General features: G+C 41.5%; 1 protein-coding gene across 5 annotated transcripts in view; it reads left to right on the top strand.

The window, feature by feature from the left end:
* The window catches only part of SUPT7L (SPT7 like, STAGA complex subunit gamma), a 28,695-nt gene extending 9,923 nt beyond the window's left edge, over window positions 1-18,772 (top strand). For 3 of the 5 annotated variants that reach the window (XM_064158336.1, XM_064158335.1, XM_064158333.1), the window contains exons 2-5: window positions 172-831; window positions 7,363-7,687; window positions 9,484-9,721; window positions 13,738-18,772. In XM_064158336.1, coding sequence (XP_064014406.1) covers window positions 419-831; window positions 7,363-7,687; window positions 9,484-9,721; window positions 13,738-14,000 — 1,239 coding nt within the window. In that variant the 5' untranslated portion in view covers window positions 172-418 and the 3' untranslated portion in view covers window positions 14,001-18,772. Of the gene's footprint in view, window positions 1-30; window positions 832-7,362; window positions 7,688-9,483; window positions 9,722-13,737 lie in introns of those variants that run through there. The other 2 variants (XM_064158338.1, XM_064158334.1) reach the window with 2 other exon arrangements.
* Window positions 18,773-19,094: the final 322 nt, after the last annotated feature.

Raw genomic sequence — 19,094 nt, 5'->3', positions numbered from 1 at the left:
CGGCGAGGCCTTCTGGGGACGGGGGGCGAGCCGAGCGCGGTGCCTGGAGTTTCTCGCAAGCAAGTCCGGGCGTACTCGGGCCCTGCTCTGTGAGATGCCGGCGCGGCCCAGTCCCTGTTAGAAGCAGAAATAGTTACAGCTCACTTCTGTTTCTTCTTCCCCTCCTGCCAGGCGAAGCAGCAATGTAATCAGTTAACTGCCAGCTTTGGAGCCCGAATGCCACTGTGGAAACGGCGCTGCTTGCTGAGGCGCTGAGCAGCAGCTTTCTGTCAGATATAATTTGCTTTATTCAGAGGATCACCCCGGCTGCTGTTGCTGTCCAAAATCTAGCACCTGCCCCTGCGACCAGGCTGCTCTGTACGTCAGCGTTTGTTAGCTGCCGTCCGGCCGCTCAGAACGATCCGTGACCTGTGTGAAAATGCTGCGGTACTGGGGGGAGATCCCGGTTTCGTCTAACCAGGCCAACCGCAGCTCCTTCGATCTGCTCCAGCGCGAGTTTCGCACTGTGGAAGTCCAAGATCCTCCGCTGCATCAGCCATCTGCAAACAAGCCCCGTCTGACCACCATGTTGGACATCCCCTCGGAGCCGTGTAGCCTCACAATTCACACCATTCAGCTCATCCAGCACAACAGGCACCTGCGCAGCCTGATCGCTATGGCGCAGGCCCAAAACCAGCAGCAAGCGGAAGGCATAAAAGCTGAAGATAATGAACCTTTGCCACCTCGTCCGGCCTCTCCACCTCTCCCTGATGACCTGCTTCCTCTGGATAGCAAGATCCCCAAAATGCCATTTCAGCTAAGGCATAGTGACCCAGAAAGTGATTTCTACAGGTGTGTTGGTATTTCTTTGGGCTAGTTCTTGGCTGCAGGAAAGCTGAGTGGTGTTAAATATATCCCATAGGCTGAAGGATCAAGCAGGTTTATGTAAATAGTAAAACAGCCTTTGAAAAGGACTTAGATTTGTCCTGTGTGGATAACATGCACATTGATTAAAGTAAATGTGCATTTGTTTCTTGTCTGTTTGCCTCTGCAGCCAATCGTTGATTAAACAGTATTGCCACCACCTCCCCTGTCTGCCCCTTTGACAAGCACTAGGTTAATAAGGAGGTGTAGTTGGCAGAATCTCATGTAGGTTACATGCATTTAAATTTGGGGATCAGTTCTTCTAAAACTTTCTGTTCTTATATCAAAGACTGTGCATTGATGAACCTGATGTGGGAGAGGGTAACACATATTACTGTTTCAAATGGGGACAGTGTTCATCAATGAAATACAATTTGTCAGTTAAATACCACTGAGACCTTGAATGATGCAAGGTTGTATAAAAGGCATTTTATTCAAAGATGCTGCAGTTTTGGTACCGTAATGTCTGTGAACAGCAGAGTGATTCTTTGGTGCCGTTTATGGAGAAGCACCATCGTGCTTCTCAGAAGAAATAATCAGTCAAGAGGACTGAAGAGGAATCCAGTCCGTGGTTATAAAGTCTGTAACTCCGGTTCTTTCTGGTGCTGTGATTTGTAGAACAGAACAGTCATGTGCTGTCTGTAGTGTTCTGCTCTGCCTTGTCTCTGGTGGCTTCAGCTTTCATTTCAGTTTTCCGTGGCTCTGTCCGTGTTTTGGGGGTAGCTTTGTCTTTTTGTTGTCCCTTGGCGATTTTCGGGGTCTGAGTCAAGAAATGTTATTTAGCAGTCAACCACATGGGGGAGTTTAAGGACCAGATTGTAGAAACCGGATAGACATTTGGTTCTGAAATGTTCTGCGGCTGGCAGAGTGGATTTATAATGAGCTGCAGTGTCGACTAGAATTTAAGTGTGTGCTTGCTAAACCAAACACATTTATGCTTTGAGTTTGTTGTTGCATGTTTGTTCTTAACTGTTTTAAGACACTTACATGAATTAACAATAGCATCTGCTGTTGCAGTAGTAAAACTGGTTAGACCATTTACCAGCACTTCTTGTTGGTGTGTAAAAAACATTTAAGGAAGACTGTTCTTTCTCTTGATAAAACATGATAGTGCTTAGTTTTATGCTGACTTCTGAAGTGCCACTGTCAGTTACTGCATTCAGCTAAACGTTTGTTTTGGTCTGTTTTCTTTGGCAGTAACGTGGGTCTAACAGGCATTGTGTAAGTGTATTTAGATGTAGGAAGAAAGGAAATTAAGAGCGGCCAGCCTGAATCAGACCACATGTTTCTTTAATGTGGTCGTGTCTCCTTATGTTTTCTTAATCCTTAGACCCACACATCCTTGTCTTTTATTTTGTTATCCACTGGATTAATTTTGGTTTTACTGTTTGACCCCACCCTGCACCTCTAGCCCCTACTTCTTTGTCTCTTTTGAGATGAGTAAAAGGGAGAGCCTAATTTACTGCTATTTTTCAATTGTTTTGAACTTTTCAGCCTCTTAAAATCTATACCATGAGCACTTTAAATCATATTACTATTCCTCTCTTGCATTTCTCTGGCTTGTTTATAAATATTTTGAAACAAATGTTAGTTCTGTCACAGATTCCCAACGGAATACCTGGGCACCAGAGGAGATCTTTTACAGGCTTTGTTGTTGATAGATTTGGAGGACTCTAGTAGGTTTGTGAAGAAGGTCTTCCTTTTACTAAAGCTGTCTCGACTCTGTCTGAGTATAACATATTTGTCCTCTAATTCTGTTCTCATAATTTCTTTGAATTTCCCTGGTGCACCAGAAAATATAAGGCTTCCTAGCTGCAGTTCTTCATATATCTTCTGAAGCTAGTAGAAGGAAGTATTTTCACATTTTCTGTTTTCTGGTCCTCATGGGCCAAGGCAGTTTAAAGCAAGAGGTGACTTTGCTGAAGCTATTCAGCTATTTCATCCTTGAATTCCTTCAGTATCCCTGGATGAATTGCCATCTGGTCCTGGAGATTTGCAGCTATTGATGTTACAATTCTTGGAATACACAATAAAGGATTAACATTTAGTTTTGGTTGATAGAGAAACAGAAGGTAAACTTAAAGCATAATCATTGAAGAATGAGTGGGGAACAGAAGACTTGAATCTGTCATTTGAATGAGGCTCTTGCCACCATATGGCTGCTACCTTTTCTGTTCAGCTTCCTCCAGTTAGGTCGGATCTATCTTCAAAAGAAACCTAACCTAGTCACTATGTGCCTTTTCAGAGGCTTTTTCTGGTATGGGCATGGTTGACTTCCTAAACAGTTTTATTTGCCATTCTCTTGTTTGTGTCCCTGATGTGTGCTTTGCATTGAAAGATAACTTGTGAATGAAGTGGGGAGCTTGCAGTGGGAACACAGCTTGCTGTAGAAGGGCTTGTAGTTAAGAAATGTCTCTATGGAAGAAGTCGGGAAGCACATGCTGGTGGAATAGCAGGTTAAATACAGGGGAAGATTTTGAGTGTTGGAGGCTAGAGCAGGCAGAACATGCTCCTCCTGCTGGACTAAGCATTTGACTTAGTTCCTAAACTGGTTTTCTGGTTTGGGCCACTGGGATCCAGTTTATTTTCCAAATGTTGTCTACTGCCTTTTGTCATTACTTATTTTATACCTGTACAGTCTTCTGTGGCCATAGTAGGGGTGTTTAAAAAGGATGAGGTAGAAACTAGTTCTTTTCCAAAAGCTAATAACTTTTTGATTTGGGTTAGTGTGCTGTGTTCTTTGATACACTAACAAGTATAATCTTGTTTTTTCAGTGGTCTCCTTTATTTTGCTGTTTTGGGGGAAATGTCTGCAAAGCAACCTTGTTGCACCTGATTTGGTAGAAATTCATCTGCACAATGTGATGTTTCATAAAACTGATGTGTTCACAGGAAGAACAATCCTTCCCTCCATTTGCTGCTAGGGTTTGCTTACCTATGAGAGAACAGAGAACTGCAGTAATTAATTCAAGCAGAGTGAACATTGGCTTTGGATCCTTGTTGTTACTTAGCCCAAATACTTTGCTCTGAATATAGTTGCATGAACCCTGAGATCTCCTTTCCTCTAAGAAAGACAGCCTTACAAGAGCTTGGGTGAATGGGTTGGGGTGCTCTTTGGAGAATGACTTGTTGACACAGAAGGTGGGTGGCCTGTGAATTCTGAAGCCTTACTAATCCTGAAAATAAGCCTGGTTGGTATAAAAGGACACTTTTTTTTCTGTTGTAAAGTTCTGTATGCTGCAGATTTGCTGATAGCAGTGAGAGATGGCTGGGCTTTGGGTCTGATGAGCTCGTGGCTTGGCAAGTGGGTTTTTGTCTGAAACAATATGCAGTGTTTGCAACTCTTATATAAAAACATAGATGCTACTAGAAATACAAAATTGAAGAGTACTCAGTTGGTCAGTGTTTGTGATTAACCTCATATATATTCACAGAATAACAGAATGGAAGGGGTTGGAAGGCACCTCTAAGGATCACCTAGTCCAAATCTGCTGATAAAGCAGGTTCAACTAGATCAGGTTGCACAGGTGGGTTTTCAGAGTCTCTACAGAAGGAGACTCCACAACCTTTCTGGGCAGTTTGTTTCAGTGCTCAGCTTCCCTCAAAATAAAGAGTTTTTTAACTGATTTTTAGGTGGAAATTCCTGTGGTTTAGTTTGTGCCCATTTGCCCCTTGTCACGTCACAGGGCACCACTGAGAAGAGACTGGCCCCATCCTTTTGACACTTGCCCTTTTGATATTTATAAGATTGATAAGGTTCTGTGGAGGTTACCATCTCCAAGTCTTGGGCCTATTTACTCAGGTGACAGATTTTGGGGATTGAAGAGTTCTTACCACTTGGAGCTGTATAACCCTTGTAATATGTTACATAAACTTGGCTTTGGATGGTAGCTGGTTGAGTAGCCTTTCAGGAGCACAGTTAAGTACTGCGGAGGATGGTAATCTGTGCAACAATAGCATCCAGAAGGGTGCTTTGCTAGGTATCTGGATGAGATCAAAGACCAAGAGCTCTATGGCCATCACAGCAAAGAAGTTTGCAGTGCCTCTTTGGGAAGGCTTGACATTAGATTGCTGCTTTCAACGCAGATGTGTCTGTAAGACAGTTTTTGTTTATGTGCATTCTTATCAAACAGTACCTGAAGGTTAAAGGAGATGAAGAAAAAAAGATACTCTTTCATTTCTTGTTTCCCATTAACATGTACAACAGAATTTTTGCTGTCTAATCGGGCTTTTAGTCATCTTCCTTTGCTGTTTATTGTGGAAAACAGGAAAACAAGAGAAGAATAAAACTTAATGGACTGACCTTACCAAGAACAGGAGGTGGGAATCGGGATTTGAGTACAGTACCTGAAAAGTCTTTTCTGTCTGACTTTAATTGATTAGATTTCAAGTTGATTATATCCCTTTAAGCATAGTGACCTAGCTGCATATTAATGTTGGCAATTAGTTCTTTTCCTCTAGGAGTTTAAAAGAGATGTAACAGTCTCTGCTGCTTCTGAGCAGTGATATGCATTGCTAAGTGGTTGCTGTGCTCTACTTTACAAGTGGCTGAGTGTCCTGCTTGGGCTTGCCAAATTCAGTGTCTAGATTAAGTTTGTTCACAGTGTTTTGACTAAATGGCAGAGTGTCAGTAACGGCTCTTTATTTGTCTTTGTGTTAATAGTAGTCTCACGTTTGATGGTTTTGGTAGCATAAAATGCTCGTAACTGATGGCTGCCTGACAGATTGATATGTCCTTTAACTCTGTTAAAAAAATAAGAGAGTGTTTGATTGTTCTTTTCCAATTGGTTTTGTTTGATGGTGCTTTGTTTAGGTTTATTTTTATGTCATAACCTTCTGGTCCCAGTGTTGTGTAAGACATATGGCTGTGTTAGATCTGTCACAAACCAGGTGGAGGTGAAGGAGCTGTGAAACCAGTACGGGTGACACTTGGTTTATAAAGGAACTGATGATCTTTTAATTAATTTTGTCACAGCACCTGCTGTCTTCTTTATAAGTAGCTACATAACTGAGTAAGAATTGGGATGTGAATAATTTTACATCATTTAATAACTGGGACGATTCCATGACCTGAGATCTACATGCTGCTCTTAATACCTAGTTAGAAAAATCATCACCTGCAGCTTCTAATATAGTGTGATTTCCACACCCCCTTCCCCCCTTTCTTTGAATTATCAGAAAGTGCTGAGCTGGTGTTGGTAAAAATGAATGATTTTTGTCCTGATAGCTCTAAGTTTAACCTTCCATTTCCTCTCCCCAGAAATGCTACCTTTTTTAACCGCTATGTTTCAGTGGTTTTCTGTGAGTCAGTCCTGAAGATCAGGAGGAGCCGAGGCTCAGTGACACAGTGTCTTAGTGAGACTGGAGGGCACTTAATACACTTGTTGGAGAAACAAGACTAGGAAGAATTTCATGAAGTCATGAATGCTGTCTGTGTAGTGTTTAATGAGGTCTTGTTAATGGAAAGAGTGTGTGGTGATACGCAAGTAATGTAGGGTGAGAGCGAGGTGAATCTCAGGGTGGGCTGCAGAAGATGTTGAGAGAAACTGATCAGAAACAAATTAAGGGTGAAAACTGTTAGCTTAATTCTGCCATTGATGCTGAATGAAGTGTAAGAAAGTACATAAAGTACTTTGCAGAAAGGAAATTTGATTTTTTTTTTTGACATCAGCGTTAGAGAACTCTGCTACTGCTCTGGGTGCATACATCACATGCATTGAATTGTGAGTTGAGAATTCTGGCAGAAATAGGTTTACCTTTCAGAGGCCTTGTCTTAGCTCACCACCTCTTTTTCCTGTATGGAACTTCTGTTTCTTAATTCATCCTTAATAACTGAATGATGTTTGAAGTGCCCATGACGGTTATTCTCTCTCTGGAAACGAGGGCAGGCAGATGGTTGTTTTGGCTGTAGTGTACTTTTGTGAAATGTATATCTATCCTTTTTCTTGCTTTTTATGTTTGCCTTTTGATTATATATTCAGATCTTGTCTATCCCAGAAGCCCTTGTATCTGGGTGTTAGGAGTGTGACATCAGAGATAATAAGGAAGAAAAATGTAATTCACTGAGAGAGGAAATAATTTGCATTCATGTTATTTAAAATGCTTTTTTTTCTTTCTGTCAAGGGCCCATTTAATTCACATCTCCAGGAGAAAAGCTCTTGGGTGGGAATTGCTTAAGGGTGCAGAAGATTTGCATCCCATATTCATGCGTCACCCAAGCAATCTTCCAGCATTAGAAGGGAAAATAAGAATTGGCAATGCTGATTTGGAGGTATAGGAAGAAGGGAAATCAGATAAACTCTTACTAGGTAGTGTTCATATGTAATGGGGAAGCTGTGGAGAATCTCAGACAATCTGCATTTCCTTTTTATGTCACCTTATTATTGACAATATCTCTTCAATCAATACATTCCTTTCAGTTTTTGGAGGTGTGCTGTTTTTGTCTTTTCTGGTTTGTAGAGGAAAAGGGGAGCCAGTGACTGAGCTGAGTTGGTCCTCCTGCCGGCAGCTTCTCTACCAGTCAATGGCAACCATCCTGGCACACACGGGCTTTGAGTGTGCCAATGAGAGTGTCCTGGAGACTCTGACAGACATTGCCCATGAATACTGCCTGAAGTTCACCAAGCTGCTGCGCTTTGCTGTGGATCGGGAAGCAAGACTTGGGCACACCCCTTTCCCTGACGTTATGGAGCAGGTCTTCCATGAAGTGGGCATTGGCAGTGTGCTCTCACTGCAGAAGTTCTGGCAACACCGCATTAAAGATTATCACAGCTACATGCTTCAGGTGAGAAGATCATTGGGATCTCGTGGCACCTATAAATAAACCTCCAGTACAGTTGTTTCTTCCTAGAGCAAGTCTTAGGTCTTACTGAAGTAAAATTCAATTGCAAAACCTCTTGGGTTTGAAGGCAGTCATTAATGCAAAGAGAAAAAGGGGTGTTTTTTGACTGGTAGATAGAGCTATTCGTTCTGCAGAGGCTAACAATGCTTTCCTGATCACTTATCTGGGTTTAAGAGGAGGCCCCATCTCTTGAATAGCCCAGGCAAAAATATCAAGTAGAGGCAAAATCAGTACTGACTGATTAACTGAATTTTCTGCTCTAATGGGGTATTTGGCTGCTTACCAATTCAGAAAATAAGTAAGCAGATGAATGAGAAGTACTTGGCTGTACATGGCTTGTGTTTGCTTGAGCAAGGGGTGACTTACTTAAGATTTAGGAGTATAGGGTAGTATTGTGCCAATCTGAGTTGTCACAAAAGTGCTACTTTCCACTCTAGAGGGGACTGTGCTTCTGCAGAGATAGAAGAATTTCTTGAAATAAAGGGTGACATTATCAACACAGGTTGTAAGAATAAGGGTGTGATATCTCTTGGTTGTGTTATTCTGTGAAATTAGTCATGCACATTTTATTTGAATGACAGAAAATTGTCTGCCTGTTGTGGACTTACAGAAATGCAAAGATTTGAAGTAGGAATTCTGTTCTTATCAAAGCAGGACTTGAATCAATTATGTAGCCCATGACCAAAGCAACACCTGCTGTCACTGTCTCCTTGTTACACGATTTCAGTGCCAGCTGACTCATTGTGGAGCAGCTACCTTGTGCTCCTTCTTTTCCCAGGCCTTGTACCTTGTGACTTACAGAAGTAATACAAATCAGACACCTCTGAAAGTGCCTGTGGTATGTAATTGTGATGGGCTCTGAGGTTTGTGCATAAACCCAACATCATTAAGATGTTTTCAACAGACTATTTTTGTTGAAATGTCTCCTTTCAGAGTTTGTTTTTCCTGTGTAATTCTGATGCAGTTCACTCTCATTCTGCAGCTGATTGCCATCTTAATTGTTCTGTTCTTCATGCAAGGCTGAGGTCCACAGTTGCCTTTATATGTGGAAGTATTTTTAGAAGGGGCTTTGCTATTCTTCCTTCTTCCTCCTGCTGTTAAAAAGCTCAGTGGTGTAAACAAATATTTAGAGCAGATTAAATCTGAAATTTTAACTTGCTTGTAGTTGTTACATTGCTGGAAGTACAAGGATAGCTCTAAATCTCATTCTGGTATTTGTTTCATTTCTCTGATGGAAGAAAACTATGATTTTTGCTGTGAATCTAACAGAAGGTGTCCAGGCTTTGCCCAGTGGTGACTCCAGTGGTGATAAACAACTGAGATGCTTGATTTTTTTGTATTTTAAAGCTGGGGTAAATTTGTTACTAGTGGATGGAGCAAGTAGTTTTGTATATAAAATCAAAAAGTAAGATAGAGATATTTTGCTTTTGTTTTGTGCTCTGTTTTAAATTCCTGGGCCTCTTCATCATTGCCTTTGAAATAAAGGTGCTCATATTTATCAAGCAGACATGTTAAAAATATTAAACCTCTTATTAAAATCCCTTGTTACAGGACAGAATGTGTCCTTAAAGGGGAAAAAAATCTTTCATGTGTGACTGATAACCTGTTTACTTGTTCATTCAGGTCAGATGTTAATAACATTCTGGAAACAGAGTGCACTACAACGTAATTGCCATCAGAGCCTCTGAAGTCACTCTAACCTTTTTGGCCTCCTTTTCACCCCCACTGATCTTTGACAGGTTAGCAAGCAGCTGTCTGAAGAGTATGAGAAGATTGTCAACCCTGAAAAGGCAGCAGAAGACACAAAGCCTGTGAAGATTAAGGAGGAACCTGTTAGTGATATTACCTTCCCCATAAGTGAGGAACTGGAGGGAGATCTGGCTTCTGGTGATCAGTCTTTGCCTGTTGGAGTCCTTGGAGCTCAAAGTGAGCGCTTCTCAGCCAACCTGGAAGTAGAAGCTTCCCCGCAGACTTCAGGTAGAGCTTTCTTGGTACTGCTGGAAACAGTCTGTTAGCTGTTCCATCTGATCTTGTTTCCATTTCTAATAGCAGATCCCAGTGTGGAGAATGAGGAAAAAAATGTTCGGTTTTAATAAAAACATGTGATAGGGAGAGAAACTTTTCCTTCCTTTCTAAATACAAACCCAAAGGTATCAATTAGGAGGTTTTGTTAAATATTTGTTCCATTTGTGGACCACGTAGAACACAAAATGCTTGATATGTTGCTTATCTTTAGGGGATTGTTAAAGTTCTTGGCTTTATTTCTGTGAGGTAGGCATTTTTTATACAGTGATGACCCAAAGGCTTTAACATTGATTTGTGAGCTAGAGTATTTGATGCAGGTATGAGTATTGAGTTGCTTTATTTTTTCCAGTCTGATGTAAAAAAGACCAAAAAATAGTTTTGTTTTTTTTGTATGTATTTTAGTTTAAAAGAGACTATATAGAGTTTTATCCTTATTTCTAGAAAATGGAGTACTGGATTTTTTTTTTAATCTTGGGTCTGTTTGTTTTTTTTTTTCTCCTGGTTAGTTTTGGATTCATGTTGCAGAAAAGTTTAAAACAGTGTTCCTTGTGGCTGGAGTAGATTCAAGACCCTGTATAGCTTGGGCACTTAATGAGTTTTGGAGATACTGATGATACTTGGTAAAGTCCTCTATGTGTTTACAAATCACCCTGATAATGACAGTGATTATTTTCTGAAAGCTTATCTGTGACTTATTGTGGTGGTTTGGGTGTTCCCTGCCCGCCCCCCAACTTTGGAAATCACCCAGACTAGACTCAGCCAGCTCTGGAAATTGAATGAAGCATATATTTACAGCTAGCACAATATACAAGCAGATATTTGCAGTACAGAAATGTACAAGGTATAAGGTAATACAGAAACACAACAGCCCTCCCAGAAACCTGAGTCCCCAGGTCCCCAGGAGGTGCTCCCAACCGCCCTTTCACCTTCCCCCTACCCCTCTCAACCTTACCCCAGTCCCAAGGAAGAATGGAGGTTTGGCCAGGGGGTCAGGAAGCAAAGTGGATTAGGAAAGAAAAAAAAACAGCAGAGAGAGGCTGGAAAGAAATGCAGCTCAGCCAGTTCCCCAGCAGAAGAGAGTTATCTATGTTTTGATCCTTGTTTTCATACATCTCAGTAAGCCTATGAATGAGGTAGGCATCAGCCTTGTTTTCCTTTCACAGCCTGTAGTCTGGTTCTTCTCACCAAAACATTCTAGCTAGGCTCAAACTAGCACACTTGTGTGAAGTGGGCTTGTGGGAGTCTCTTCTGTTCTAGCATTTCAACCCCAAAGCCTGCTGTCCTTATCTGAGGCTGTGGAAAGTGAAATGCTAAGTGAAGTAATGAGGTATGGAGACTTCAGTGTTTTCCTTCAAGTGTCATCCCTTGGTGTTGGCATTGAAGCCCAATAGTGGCCAGCATGTGAGAATCTGCTACTGCTGTGCCTTTTCTATATCTGTATCAAAATTGTATTCTGTGCACTGTTTGGTAGTGCTAAATTTTCTGGAAAATGAAAAAGACATTCTTTTCACCAAAAAAATGGGGGTTTAACTTTTCTTCTGTTAATAAACCTTATGAACTCTGGAAATCTCTGCAGTAAAGGCTATTTCACTTAAAAATCTGGTTAAAACCCAACGAAGTCTGTCTTCCTGTCAACCCTAGGCTAAGTAGTGTATGTAGTGAGGTTAAAGTGTGTCTGTTAGTTTAGGTTTTTTAAATAACACATTCTGGTGAGTTTGAAAAAGCACAAACCCATGTGATGTTTTTCTGAAAGCTCATATTGTTTTCCACAGTACCTTTGAAATGTGAAGTGGTTGTGTTTTTGTGGGAGAGGGAACAGCAAACTCCTCTGGCCCATCTGGGGTTGTGAGTGATTCATCTGGAAAGCCTTGTATTAGCATCCACCACTCGAGACCCAGAGGTTAGCATGCTAGCTATATATTAAATGCCTCTTGCCTCTCTGATACCGAATTGATGTTTTCTAATTAACTATACAAGTGCTCTGTTCCTCCTTGAAAATCCCTCTTCACTTCACAAGGGCCTGTGGAAATCTCATCACTGTGAGAAGTCTCAGTCTAGAGCCGGGCAGACTGGAGAGCATAATATCGTAAGGAGTGAGGAAAAGCTGCTGCAATTAGGACACCACTGTCTCGAAAGTAAGAGGATGAGGCCCATAGAGAAGGCAGCAGCACAGCTTGAAGGTCTGAGGGCAAAACTCTTGTTACGGTCTCCCGTGTTCTGCTTCTGTTTCTGCTTATGCCTGATGTGCGTGTGGGCTAGCTACTTAGTTTCACTGCAGTAGTGGAAACCGAGTCAAATTGGGGACCATCTTCCTCCATCCAGTAGGGTAACAGGAAGATTAGCTCATTTGCAAAGTACTTTGAAGTTAAAGTGCTTTGAAGATGAAACGTCCTGTGGTCCTGTGTTTATGCTTTAAGTACTGTTAGGCATTAGTGACACTCGGAGTGACAAGTGATAGAACTAAAAGGAGTGGGGCTGAGCAATGAAAAGCCACTGATGAAAGAAAGATACAGTAAGTTTAGTGAGCACCTTTGATTATTGTGTAGACTGAAGCTGCAACTCTGTGGAACTGATGGTGTTTTAATAATGTTCTTGTTGTTGAAAGGCATACTTACAATTAATGAAAAAAGAACTTTGCTTAAGGCAACTGGACACCAGCAAACACTTCTCTTCTGGCTTGTTTGACTGTTGAACCAGCGTAGGTTTTGTTAGCAAAAAGGTCTCCAGAACCTTGGTTTGGATTAAGCTGCTCTGGCAAAGATTCCTCATTCCATAAGGAAGTCACAGTGCAAACATGTGGTGGGAGATTAGTTCTGTGTGCAGTTGCTAGTAACAAGAGACTATTGACAGTAACGTAGAGAACAGTAGTAGGTTCAGTGCAAGATGGTTGGTTGTGCTTTCCAACTAGCACAAGATTTGGAAAGCCTGTTAAAACTGATTGCCTAGTTTTCTGTGGAGGTTTTTGGTGTTTGGGTTTTTTATACTTTTAAATTGGTTGTTTTTTAATTAATGAATTTAACCCTATACCAGATTAAAAAGTCTTTGCTGAGTTCTGATCTGTTTATGCCTGTCTGAGCAAGGGCCCCAATTAGTGTCTTCTTAATAGGATTTTTCTCTCTTAAAACTATGCATAAGCAGAAATAATGCAATCTGTAATTACTGCTATTGGGGGGGGGGAACTAAATGTGGTGGTGTCAAGAAATATGTCTTCATAATCTTGTACAGAAAGTCCTCAGTCTGCTCAGATTGTACAGTAGTCCAGAAGTTAGGAAAAAATAATGAAGAAAATAGGGAGAGGGAGCTATTTCCCAGAAGAGTGTCTGTGAGGTTGAGGTCGGAGTGTTTCATTCCATTCTGCTGAAAGATAGGATGAGACCTGTGATCATTGAGTACAAGGAGGCAGACAGTCTGGTGGCTGACTGCAGCTCTAATGTCCTGCTTTACGTTGCTGAAAAGTGGTGTTTGAAACTGGTCACCTACTTAGTCCCCTGCCCTCTCGCTTCACTTCTCTTGTAGAAGTACCAGAATTCTACTATGTCTCACAGCTTAAATGAGATTGCTGATGTTGCAAGGACCTCATCCTGGTGAATGACTTCTGGATTGTCTTTAAGACCTGTTTATGCAGGATATAGTCCATATGCTGTTGGTTTATTCATTGCTGCTGAGACACTGCTTCTGTAGAGTGATGTAGGCTTCTCATTTCTTTCGGGTGATGTCTGTGAAAGGATAGTATCCTACTTTTAAAGCTGCAATTACTGGGCTATTAAACCCAACAGGTTTTTTTGTTGTTGATGTTGTTTGTTATTTATTGTTTCATGCTGGTTGCTGTATTTTAGACTTTTTCCTCCTAGTCTAGTTCACCTGCAGCTTTGCTTTTGCTCATTCTTTACCAGTGCTGCCATCTTTTACATCTGCGTGCTACTGGCAATTTGTCTTTTTATTCAGTTACTACTGTGTGTTTTTTCTAGGGACAGAGGTGAATGCTTCCCCACTCTGGAACTTGGCACAGGTGAAAATGGAGCCGCAGGAAAATGAAGAGGCCAATGTGCATGGCCATGGGGTCCTAGGCAGTGATGTCTTTGAGGAACCAATGTCAGGCATGAGTGAAGCTGGAATGCCGCAGAGCCCCAATGGCTCTGAGAGCAGTTACGGTTCTCATTCTGCTGACAGTCTGATGGGATCCTCACCTGTCTTCAACCAGCGCTGCAAGAAAAAGATGAAGAAGATGTGAAAAGAGACAGTCTTTTTATTTAAGCCTGATGGTATGTAGTAGACTTGAACTAAGAGAGCACTGTGATGGCTACAGTTAATTGACAGGGCTGGCCCTGGTGTGTGAGGGACCTTGTGTAAAATCATTGTGAGATGTATATGATGTATAGTGCACTTCAGCTCCCCTCTTTTCTGGCTTCTGTAACTCCATCCTGACTCATGGTGTCATAGCTTGCTTTGATAGGTTAACAAGGAAGTTACTAATGAAAAGTAGTTGTGAAGAGATTTGCTGAATCATAGAATCATTGAATAATTTGGGTTGAATGGACATGCTGAATTTTCTAGTCTAGTTCAGCCTCTTGCTTGAAGCACAGCCACTTAGATCAGGTTGCTCAGGGCCTTGTCCAATTGAGTTTTGAATGTCTCCAAGGATGATGATGATGATGCCAAAACTCTTTAGATGTTTTTCCATATTTAAGTACTCTCATAGTAAGAAAAAATATATCCCTGCATCCAGTTGGAATTTCCCATGTTCCAGCTTGTGCTCATTGCTTCTCTTTTATTATTGTACATCTCTGAGAAGAGAATGTCTTCTCTAGCTTGCCCATTAAGTGATTGTATATACAATGAGAGCCTTTTCTCTTACTAAATCCAATGAAACCAAGCTGTCTCAGGCTCTTCTTGAGCACCATGTGCTCCAGCACCCTAACCAGCTTTGTGGCCTTTCATTAAAATTGCTACAGTGCCATTCTTTTAAGAGTGAGCACAGAAGTGGATAAAGCCTTCCAGTATGGTCTCAGAAGTGCTGAATAGAGAGAAGGTAAAATTTCCCTCATTGTATTGGTTACGTTCTTGCTAACTGTTGCTACCAACAGTCAGGATATTTCACTGGTTTGGGAAGTGTTGATGCCAGCCTCACAAAGACCCTGTACAGTGGCCTCAAAGTGCCATCCTCCAGCTCCTTCAGAGGCATCCTGCCTGGTTCCATGGACTTAGGTATGGCAGATTGGCTTAAGTTCTTGCTAACCTCATCTTCCTCTGCTGTAGGTAACACTCTGCTAGTAGACCAGGGATCTGGCAGGCCTGAAAGCAGATGTTACCAGTGAAAACAGGCAAGAAAAGTGTTAATTATGCCAGCCTCAAAGTACAAACTGCATGCTTTGTCGCCAGAGTCATTGAACAGTAAACCTGTGTTTTCTTTAACCTTTCTTTTAAAAGCTCTTTTCCACATTTCATACCAGTTTCAGCTACAACTGAGCTTTGGCTTTCCTAGCCGTCCCTGGACACTGGGTCTGTGTCTGAATATGCCTGCAGGCCAAGCCATCCTCACTCCCACCTCTCTCTACGGTTTTCTGTGTGCTTGAATTCAGTTGGGAGTTCCTTGATTGTCTATTCTCGTCTTCTGTCATGGTTGCTTTACTTTCTGCTCATCAGAAAGGGCTGTTCTCCTTTTAGCAGGCTGCTTTTGAAGAAAAGGCAGTACTCTTGGGCCCCTTTAGGAGGCCAAGGCAGTTCTTCCTGGGATCCTGCCAAGGCATTTCTTAAATAAACCAAATCATGTTGTCCTAAAGGTGCAGAACTCTCTTTGTCTTGTAGGTGTTTCTCAGGATTTAAAAAGCCACAATTCCATGTGTGCTGCAGCAAACACCTTCACGTTGTCCAGCAATTCCTTGTTAGTAACAAGTCCAGCGGGACTTCTCTAGTTGATTTCTTGATCATCGAGTCAGGGAAGTTGATGTGGTTTTGTGGAGTGAATGAAGCAGCTTTGCTATTGGTGTGAGCTGGCACTGGCAATGCAAAGTTTTCCTTTGCTCTCATTGGATTGAGTGCAGCAACTTCAGACTGGCTGAGAAAGTTGCTATCTTGACAGCTTAGTCTGAAATATAATCTGTTTTGCTGCTTCACAGTATCACAGTATCATCTTCCTTTTATGGCTCAGCAGACTGGTGGTGGTTTTTTTGTTCTGCACAGTCTAGAGTTGATCAGCTCAGTCTTTAACTTGATTCAGTGAGTATCTCTCTCAAAAAAGCTAGAATGAACATGAATCAGGAATGAACAGCCACTTAAACTGGCTTTCTACCTGTAACCCTTTGGGATGTTTCAGGGAGATTTACCCAACCTCCCATTTGTCCTTACAATTGTGAGTTTATCTTTTGAAAGAACGAGCTCCAGGCATAATATTTTTGTTTCTCTATACCATGTCTAGCCTTAAGTCTTTTTTTCCCTAACTATTTCTCTTCTACTTTATAGAAGTGGAAGGCAAACATAAAATTCCTCAATGTTTACTAAGAATGTGTGACCACAGGCTTTTGTAGATATTTGAGATAAAATTGTCCATCACAGTTGTGAAGGTTTCCCCTGGAGGGTAAATTCTATCTCTTTGAAGCCTAGTCAGTAGTAGAGCAGTGGACCAGTCAGTGTATTAGGAAATCTTTCTTTTGATTCTCTCTTAGTTGCCATTAAACATATTGCAACGTCCCTGTTTGCCCAGCTGTAAAAGAGTAATAGTATTTGCCTCTTAGAAGTGTGTTTGACATTTAGGTACTGTTCACAAAGGGCATTTTGATCCTTCAGAGTTTTGGAGAGCTGTGAGTTTCCCTTTTGTTTGGATAGGACTACTATCTGGAGTAGTCTCCAGACTACTGTCTGGAGAGTATGGTAACTTTATGATACTAGCTTTAAGTAATACTGCTTATCCTGAAGAAATACAACATTTTTGTGCTGTTCAGCTGCCCAAGTACAAGGAAGGCATCTGGAGTGGTATCTCGTCACACAGCTTTAGATATCTACAGCTAAATTTGTTCCTCTGGGCCACATTCGTGGCTGAAGAGAAACAAGAAACAGTCGTTCCTAGGTCACTGCTCATCTGGCCTTGAAGTGAAAGAATAAAGCAGGGCTGACCGCCTCAGCTGAAGACATCCACACTGTCAGTGTCTGAATTAAGTGACCTGACTTCAGCTCTTCCTGTTTGGAAATTGGAGATGACTTACACCTGCTTGGCAGCTATTTTCTTTCTGCTTCACATTTTCCAGAGCTTACAGTTGGTGGTAGTGACGGGTCAACCCCAGACTGCTTATCTTACACAAACCAGCAGATCCAATGTTGTCCACAGCACACAGAACGCTCCAGATTGACGTTTCAAGACTCAGCTTGGTTTGGCCCTTGTGTCTTTGCGACTGTGTGAAAACACCTGTCATTGGGCCTTTTGCTGTAGATGCTTTGACAAAATAGTAAAGTATTCTTGAGGTCAGGGCACCTAAGTAAAACCCTTTGCACTATTGTCAGGAGCTAGAGGACAGAGTGGCTGCTTCCAGCATTGCTTGTTCATTTGCAAGATTTCAGGTGTGCTAAAAATGAAAACCTGCTCTTCTGCAAGGCTTTGGTTAAGCCTCCTGACGTGCTTCTGTACTTACTTTTAATTGGTTTTGTATTTCACATCACTTTTCCACACCCATTTCACCCTGTAACACACACTGCAATAAACTAAGCCTGACTGCTTCAAATATATTCAAATACAGTGGAAATTCACCCTCCATTGATTCAGCAGTGTCGTTGCCGTGTAAGAGAGAGGCGGCATTGATTTTCCTTAGAGTGCATGCTTATGCAGAGATAAGAAGTGGATCAGCATTGCTTGTACATTTAAAGAAGACAGCAGAGTAAAATCTATACCTGCCATTCCCCCCTTTATGCCACTGTTCCTTCTGACATTTGTGTGCTTGACATTTCCTTTTATGCAGGTGGAAGCTTTGTCTTCTCGGCGAGTCTTTCCCCTCTAAACATTTGCTGTCATTAGATTTACAGTGATGTTCAACACGCATGAAATAGTGGAATTTCAGATCTAGCTCACAAAGTCAGATACAGACAGTATGCCTTTTTGGATGAATGGAATGAGATTTTGTTAGCTGTTAATGCAGCCCTGAACAGCCATTGAGGAGTTCATTAACCACCTAATCCTCAAATTTCAAGCCACCATTAGATTATGCAGGGGGTTGGAATGAAGGTCAGATCTTGTAGCTATCTTCTTTTGCTTCAGTCCTCTGCTGGCCTACCTGCCTCACTAGACTGCAGTTCTGTTAGTTCTTTCATCTCCTCCCTTCTTTTTCCAGAGGTGGGTGGATGACAAATTGGAATGTTGAGTATTGACCACTTCCATATCCGGTAGCATTGATGCCGGAGTGATTTATTTTGCCATGATTGAAATTGGTGGGAACTTTGATATCAATTTGGAGAGCAAGATCTGTGAATTACTTGGCTTTTGAAGTGTTTTGCATGGGAATCAGACCGGATTGCAGTTGAGAGAGCTCTATTCCTTTTTCCCTCCAGCAATACCTTTTTTACTCCTTTTGAAGAGTTCTGCCTGGTGTCCAACAGCGAACTTGCACAGTATAAACGGCAGTGTGACAACTTGAGCATGCAGCTGTATGTCAGGCCGTGTGCTACCTAGTGATTTAATTCTGAGGCCACCCATACTCATTTGAATATGCATAATGCTGTGTAGAAAAAAAGAGATGTTTCCTGCATAGCAATTTACCATTTACAAAGAGAATAGGAAAATAAGATTAGTGTAGGTGAGGCCAGTCTAATTATGTGCTCAATATATGTTCTTGTGTGAAGGATGTTTTACTTAACATGTTTTTGTATGTGTGTGTGAATTACATATGTAACTTTGCTTGTGTTTATATGGAAGAAAGTTGCTTGGATCTGTTTCAGGTTGTTTGTTTTTTTTCCCTCTTGCTCTCCTGGAGAGAGTATCTTTGTGATTTCTAATAAAATAAATAAAAAGAGAAACAAAAATCTTGTTTGTTTTGATGAATGATGCTTTGAATATGAAGCTTGGATTTGGGATTCTGTCTATACTTAATGTGGGATCTGGAGTAGACTTTGTAGGCCTGAATAAAGTGCTGAGATGGTATCACTGTTAATGTCACAATCAAGGAGATGAGATGAGACACTGTCCCTGGAGGTGTTCAAGAAAAGACTCAATGAGGCACTTAGTGCCATGGTCTAGTTGACTGGCTAGGGCTGGGTGCTAGGTTGGACTGGATGATCTTGGAGGTCTCTTCCAACCTGCTTGATTCTATGATTCTGTGATTCTAAAATGGAAGTCTCTTTCATG

The sequence above is a fragment of the Pogoniulus pusillus genome, chromosome 18 (genome assembly GCF_015220805.1).
Source record: "Pogoniulus pusillus isolate bPogPus1 chromosome 18, bPogPus1.pri, whole genome shotgun sequence".
Classification (NCBI taxonomy): Eukaryota; Metazoa; Chordata; class Aves; order Piciformes; family Lybiidae; genus Pogoniulus; species Pogoniulus pusillus.
The sequence above is the reverse complement of the archived record's forward strand: the minus strand, read 5'-3'. Positions and strand labels throughout refer to the sequence as shown.